We start from the raw sequence: 7485 nt of genomic DNA, 5'->3' as shown, positions 1-7485 counted from the left end.
TTTTTTTTTTTTTTTTTTTTTTTTTTGTGACCAGTAAGGGGATCGGAACCCTTGGTTTGGTGTCGCGCGCACTGCGCTCAGCCAGTGAGCGCACCAGCCATCCCTATATAGGATCCGAACCTGCGGTAGGAGCACCACTGCACTCCCAGAGCCACACTCTCCCGAGTGAGCCACGGGTTTGGCCCACCTCTTCTTAATTTTTGATCTCTATTCTAACAACTAACAGGAGAGATTAACTTTACCTGTTTCTGAATTTCGTACAAATGGAATAATACAAAAATGTATTTTTTTGTCATATGGCTTCTTTTATGTGTTTATGGGCTTCATCCATGTGGTTGAGTAGTAGTATTTCACTCATTTTAATTGATATCTTTTTCATTACATGAATATACTATATCTATTTATCTGTTCTATTCTTGATGTACATTTAGTTTTGGGTTATGATGAATAATGCAGCTATGAAAATTCTTACATATGTTTCAGGTTTATGTATGTATGTGTTTGTACTGTGCCTATATCTAAGAGTAGAATTACTGAATCACAGAGAATGTGTATATTTATTTTACTTGATACAGTAGTGTTCAGTGGTTGAGCCAAGTTATATTCACTAGCAGTATATGAGAGTTCCAAATCCTATACTACCTAGACAGTGCATACTATTATCAATCTGTTTAGTTTTAGCCACTAATGTTAGGTCCATAATGTTATTACATTGTTATTTTAAGTTGCATGACTGTATTAGTCCATTTTCTGTTGCCTAAAACAGAATACCTGCAACTGGGCAATTTATAAAGAAATGAAATTTATTTTTTACAGTTCAGAGGCCGGAAGTCCAAGGTCCAGGGAACACATCTGGTGAGGGCTTTCGCAGGGTGTTGTCACATGGTGAGAAAGGGTTGAGCAAGAGAGTTAACCTGCTCACTTGCCCTCTTATAAAGCCATCAGAACTATGCCCATGAACACCCATTAGATCATCAACCTATTATTCCATGAATGGATCAATCCATTCTCTAGGACTTGTTCCTCACAATCTAATCACCTTAAAGGTCTCACCTTCCAAATTCCAAAATTAGATTTTCTGCCTTCTTAACACTGTTACAATGGAGATTGTTTCCAATACATGAACTTTTGATGGACACATTTGACTCATAGCAATTACCCTGATGATGAATAAGGTAGAGAATTTTTTTTTAATATTCATCTGGTATTTGCTTACTCTATTTTGTGAAGTACTTATTCAAGTTTTTTCCTCTTTTATTTTTCTTTTTTTGCATTTAAAAAAAAATTATGGAAACTTAATTGATTGTACATATCTGTGGGGTACAGTGTTGTATATCAGTACCTGTGTGCAATATGTGATGCTTAAGTCAGGATAATTAGTAATTCAGCTTTACACAATGTAATAATTTTTCATGTCATTTTACCAATTTCTTGCTAACCTCTCCTCCCCCTCCCCCTTCCCCACCTCTGGTAGCCTCAGTTCTGTTCTCTCCTTTTGCAAGTTCAATGAATTATCATGATTGTTGCATTCTTCTTTCTTTTTTAATTTATTTGTGTTTTGTTTTTTTTTAGCTCCTACTTAAATAAGTGATGACATGTGGTTTTTCTCTTTCTTTGTGTGGCTTATTTCACTTAACATAATTTTCTCTAAGTTCATCCATGTTGCTGCAAATGACAGAATTTTGTTCTTTTTTATGGCAGAGCAGTATTCCATTGTGTATATGTACTACATTTTCCTTATTTAGTCATCCATCAATGGATATTTAGGTCAGTTCCAACTCTTGGCTATTATAAATAGAGTTGCAATAAACATGGGAGAGTGGGTATCCCTTCCATGTGCTGATTTCCATTCCTTTGGGTATATACCCAGCAATGGGATTGTTGGATTGTTTGGCGGTTGTTTGAGGAACCTCCATACTATTTTCCATAATGGCTGCACTAATTTACAGTCCCACCAACAGAATAAGAGGGTTCCCGTTTCTCTGCATCCTTACCAGCATTTGTTATTCTCTGTCTTTTTAATAATGGCCTTTCTAACTGGTGTGAGATGATATCTCAAATGTCATTTCAGTTTCCCTGTGCTTTGGGAGTTTTATTCATAATGTCTTTGCCCAGTCCTACTTCCTGAAGTTTTTCCCTTATTTTTTTTTAGGAATTTTATAGTTCCAGGTCTTATATTTCAGTCTTTAATCCATTTTGAGTTGATTTGGGTATGTGGTGAGAGGAACAGGTCTAGTTTTATTCTTCTACATATGGATGTCCAGTTTTCCCAGCACCATTTATTGAAGAATCAGTCTTTTCCCCAATGTATGTTCTTGTCTCCTTTATCAAATGTCAGCTGGCTGCAAGTACGTGGGTTGATTTCTGGGTTCTCTGTTCTGTTCCATTGGTCCGTGTGTCTGTTTTTATGCCAGTACCATGCTGTGTTGTTTACTGTAGCTTTGTAGTATAATTTGAAGTCAGGTAATGTTATGCCTCTGGCTTTTTTTTTTTTGCTCGGAGTTGCTTTGGCTATATGGGGTCTTTTGTTGTTCCGTATGAATGTTAAGATTGTTCTTTTTCTATTTCTGTGAAGAATGTCATTGGTATTTTGATGAGGATTGCATTGAATCTGTAGATTGCTTTGGATAGTATGGACATTTGCACAATGTTAGTTCTTCTGATCCACAAGCATGTTTGGTCAAAGGATACAAAATTTCAATTCAATAGAAGGAATAAGTTCAAGAGATCTGTCATACAATATGGTGGTTATTTTTAATAATAATATACTGTATTCTTGAAAAATGCTAAAAGAGTGTATGGTATGTGTTCTCACCACAAAATTGACATCTATGTGAAGTAATTAATTTATTAACTAGCCAGATTTAGTCATCCCACACTCTGTAATCTACTTCAAAACATCATGTTGTGCATGATGAATACATACAATTTTATATGTCAATTATAAAACTATTATAATTTCTTTTAAATATAAATTTTATAAACAACTTTTGTTATTAACTACCATATAAATAAAGATATTAAATATTTTAATTTAAATGTTTTAGCTTGCTGCTTTTTTTCTTTTTAAATTAATCTAAAAATCCTCATCTCCTTTTACTTTTCAGATGCAACAACTGTTCCATGAAAATTATGAACACAATCGGAAAGGATATATCCAAGACCTTCACAATAGTAAAATCCATGCAGCCATAACACTTCATCCCAACAAAAGGCCTGCATACCAATACAGGCTTCATAATTACATGCTCAGTCGCAAAATTTCTGAACTTCGCTACCGCACCATCCAGCTCCACAGGGAGAGTGCTCTGATGAGCAAGCTCAGTAACACGGAAGTGAGCAAAGAGGACCAGCAGCTGGGAGTGATGCCTTCTTTCAACCACTTCCAGCCTCGGGAGAGAAACGAAGTGATAGAATGGGAGTTCCTGACAGGAAAGCTCATTTACTCAGCAGCTGAGAATCAACCTCCTCGACAGAGCATCAATAGCATCCTAAGAACAGCACTGGATGACACTGTCCTACAGGTGATGGAGATGATCAATGAGAATGCCAAGAGCAGAGGACGGGTCATTGACTTCAAGGAGATTCAGTATGGCTACCGCAGAGTTAATCCCATGCATGGGGTGGAGTACATTTTGGATTTACTCCTCTTATACAAAAGACACAAGGGAAGGAAACTGACCGTGCCAGTGAGACGTCATGCCTATCTTCAGCAGTTATTCAGCAAGCCTTTCTTCAGAGAAACTGAAGAGCTGGATGTCAACAGTCTTGTGGAGAGTATTAACAGTAACACTCAGTCATTCTCCTTCATATCTAATTCTTTAAAGATATTATCTTCTTTTCAAGGTGCCAAAGAAATGGGAGGGCACAGTGAAAAGAAAATACACATTCTTGTTCCTCTCATTGGAAGGTATGATATTTTCTCAAGATTCTTGGAGAACTTTGAAAATACGTGTCTTATCCCAAAGCAGAATGTAAAACTAGTCATCATCCTTTTCAGTAGAGATGTTGGCCAAGATTCCATCAAGCATATTGAGCTGATAAAAGGATACCAGAACAGGTACCCTAATGCAGAAATGACCCTGATTCCTATGAAGGGAGAGTTTTCCAGAGGTCTTGGTCTTGAAATGGCTTCTTCCCAGTTTGACAATGACACTTTGCTGCTATTTTGTGATGTTGACTTGATCTTCAGAGGAGACTTTCTCCAACGATGTAGAGACAATACAATTCAGGGACAACAGGTATACTACCCCATCATCTTTAGCCAGTATGACCCAAAGGTAACCAATGGGGGAAATCCTCCTACTGATGATGACTTTGTATTCTCAAAGAAGACTGGATTTTGGAGAGACTATGGATATGGAATCACCTGTATTTACAAAAGTGATCTTCTAGGTACAGGTGGATTTGATACCTCAATACAAGGCTGGGGACTGGAAGATGTAGATCTCTACAATAAAGTTATTCTTTCTGGTTTAAGGCCCTTCAGAAGTCAAGAAGTAGGAGTGGTGCATATTTTCCATCCAGTTCATTGTGATCCTAACTTGGAACCTAAGCAGTATAAGATGTGCTTAGGATCCAAGGCAAGTACTTTTGCCTCAACCATGCAACTGGCTGAACTCTGGTTAGAAAAACATTTGGGTGTCAGGTACAATCGAACTCTCTCCTGACAGTCCAGGCAACTCTTATTGCCTTTTTTAAGGGGAGTTTACCTCATTGTTTGTTGTTGTTATTTTAATTTTATTGTCGTTATTTTTATTATTATTATTATTATTATTATTGTTATAATTTTATTTTGTTGTCCTGGTCTTAAACTACTCTTGGTTGTCTTCTAAAGAGTGTTTGTTGACCTCAAGCAAGAAGAGTCTACAGTTCACTGATGTTTCAGATTTCTACTGAAGTCAATATGTGTATTACTTTTATATATCTTTATTTGAGATTGAGTTAAGTCATGGCAATCAAATGACTTTTGAAGCTCATCCATCACGAGAGACAACTTAGAAGAATGTTCTCTTGGGGCTTAAAGATGCAATATCGACTTTTATTTTATTTGTCAAATTCAATGTGATACAAATATTTACATAAATTGGTGAAAGGTACCACAAAAGTGCTTTACGCTTCCTATGGGGAAGGGACTCTGTAACATAAACTTGAGTTTTGTAATTTATACAAGGACTTAAATATATAGACAATAATTTTCTTCATCTTTAGGATTTTTAAAGTAAATGAACACCTATGATTGTATGTTTATTTTTTAAAAAAAGTTTTAAAATCGAGGAGTTTTGTTCCACAAGCAACTGGTACTGGCTACCCTGGTCTTATGACAATTATGAGCTCCTCACAACTGTCTGCTATAAATGCGAATGAACTTTATTTTCTCAAGGAAATATGATTTAATTAAATATTCATGTACATTTTAGAAGCTTTATGAAACAATGTCCTTCATTTGCTGGCAAGAAGATAAAATATGACAGAACCTGTTTATTTATAATAAAACACAGGTATAACAGTATTCTTTTTCAAAAACTCTGAAAAAGTTTTGTTGTTTTCTTTTAGTCATATTCGGTGTATTTCTTCATGGTCATATTCACCAAAACGTGCTTGCTGCATGGGCTGGAAACATTAGCAAGGGATTATTATGGGTATGCTTTTTTTTATTATTATGCTTTAAAAACCTAGCCTTCATAAGTGATTAAAATGAGCAATTTCTTTATTCAATAATTTACAATCTAGGAGAAGCATTCTTCCTCAATCTCTTCAGCTTTGGGATCATGCTGACCTAAAAACAGTTTAGAAATTGCCTTTTACTTACCAGCCAGCTGCCAAAAAAGTAAATAAATAAAATAAAATGTTGAAACAAAATGAAATTATCAGTCTCTTAAAAAAAGAAAGAAATTACCTTTTATACGGGTTTGTTGTATCTCAGAGTTACAGCAGTCATTGGAGAAATTATGAATATAAAATCAAGTTTACAATTATAAAAAAAGACATAGAAAAATAACTCATAAATATTACATATCATTCTTTGAACTGAATCAATGGTGTCCAGTTTGTAGAAAAGCATAATCATGTTCAAGAAGGGTAAGAGAAAAGGAATTTCTGTGAGGAAGGTGTCATGAAGGCATATTTTTAAGATTCCATCTTGTAAATAGGCAATACATTTGCATGGTTCCAAAATCAAACAAAATTTTTAAATGCCTACAGCTATGCCACTCCACATCCACCCAGATCTGCCTCCAGTCACACATAACTATTTTGGGTGTATGTGTGTTTGTGTTCATACCTTTCCAGAGTATTTAAAGCAGAAATGATATGTATTTCATTTTTTCATCCTTTATATGCTAAATATAGCATGTTGTATATACTGTTCTGCACTTTGATTTTCTTTTTTCACCAAATGAGAAAATAATTTGCACCAAAATTGATTTGAAAGTGACTGTCATAAATTGTTGACATTATTTTGAATTGATTGCCATGAAGGCACATAGCATTTGCTTTAGTGATGGGTACCTTCCATGGTAACAAACTCTTTAAGTGAGGACATTTTGGGGACTTCAAAAAATAGCATTGCTTAATAGTGGGACAGACACGATGGCAGTGTCCTTGACTGTAACATGTAATCTCAACAATGTCAAATTCATTAGAATTAATGGTGTTTGGGGATGTTAAAATGCTTATCTTGACAGGGCCAACAATTCAGATTGATCTCTGCTCTAATATTGTCTCTGGCCTTTGCAAACCCTTTCTTTAATAGCTTATTTTCCCTATATTACATGACTTCGCTCTTTTGCATGTTTTATTTTTCTGAACAGTAAATTTATTAACATGCAGTAAAGATAGTTATTTGGGATGATCTATAACCAAATAGTACTTATTATTTTACTAATGATGAAAAGAAATCAGCATCTGCTCTTTTCTTTAACTTAGGCAAGTTAGAGAAGTTAAGAGAGATTTTTACTGATGAATAAAATTAAAGACCTAGGTTAAAACGTTCCAGGTCTTCAAGAGTTATGAGGCAGCTGCCAAAGGCTAAAGTGGCATTCTCTATTATACTGATGAAATTATACTGACGAGACTAGGGAATGCAGAGATCTCATTTGAGCTTAATTATACGTATATGCACTATCCTGAAGAATTAATCTAGGTGTATTTAATATTTATTTTATAGTTTTGCATTAAGCTTTACTATGGTTTTTTTAGGCAATGCAATATCTTCTGAATGGAAGATTATGAGGATGATACTAGTAAAATTGAGTGTTTTTCTATATGTATAGTATTTATTACTTAAATGCCTTTAAGGTTAAAGAGCAACCAGAAGCACAAAATATGTGAGCACAGTAATCTGAATATTTTGTCATTATCTTATATGAACAGCTATGGATATTGTGTTTAAGTGTTACCCCAGTAATAGTTCCATCAACCTTCAATGTCTTCTTATTGATCATCTACTTTCCACTGAACACATGATGCATTTTTCTTGCATTT

General features: G+C 34.9%; 1 protein-coding gene across 1 annotated transcript in view; it reads left to right on the top strand.

The window, feature by feature from the left end:
* Positions 1-5512, top strand: part of CHSY3 (chondroitin sulfate synthase 3) — a 266583-nt gene extending 261071 nt beyond the window's left edge. Inside the window, exon 4 of the mRNA XM_008576889.1 lies at positions 3108-5512. Coding sequence (XP_008575111.1) covers positions 3108-4670 — 1563 coding nt within the window. The 3' untranslated portion in view covers positions 4671-5512. The remainder of the gene's footprint in view (positions 1-3107) is intronic.
* The last annotated feature ends 1973 nt before the right edge of the window (positions 5513-7485 follow it).

Source organism: Galeopterus variegatus, unplaced genomic scaffold, assembly GCF_000696425.1.
Source record: "Galeopterus variegatus unplaced genomic scaffold, G_variegatus-3.0.2 Scaffold1419, whole genome shotgun sequence".
NCBI classification, from domain to species: Eukaryota; Metazoa; Chordata; class Mammalia; order Dermoptera; family Cynocephalidae; genus Galeopterus; species Galeopterus variegatus.
The sequence above is the reverse complement of the archived record's forward strand: the minus strand, read 5'-3'. Positions and strand labels throughout refer to the sequence as shown.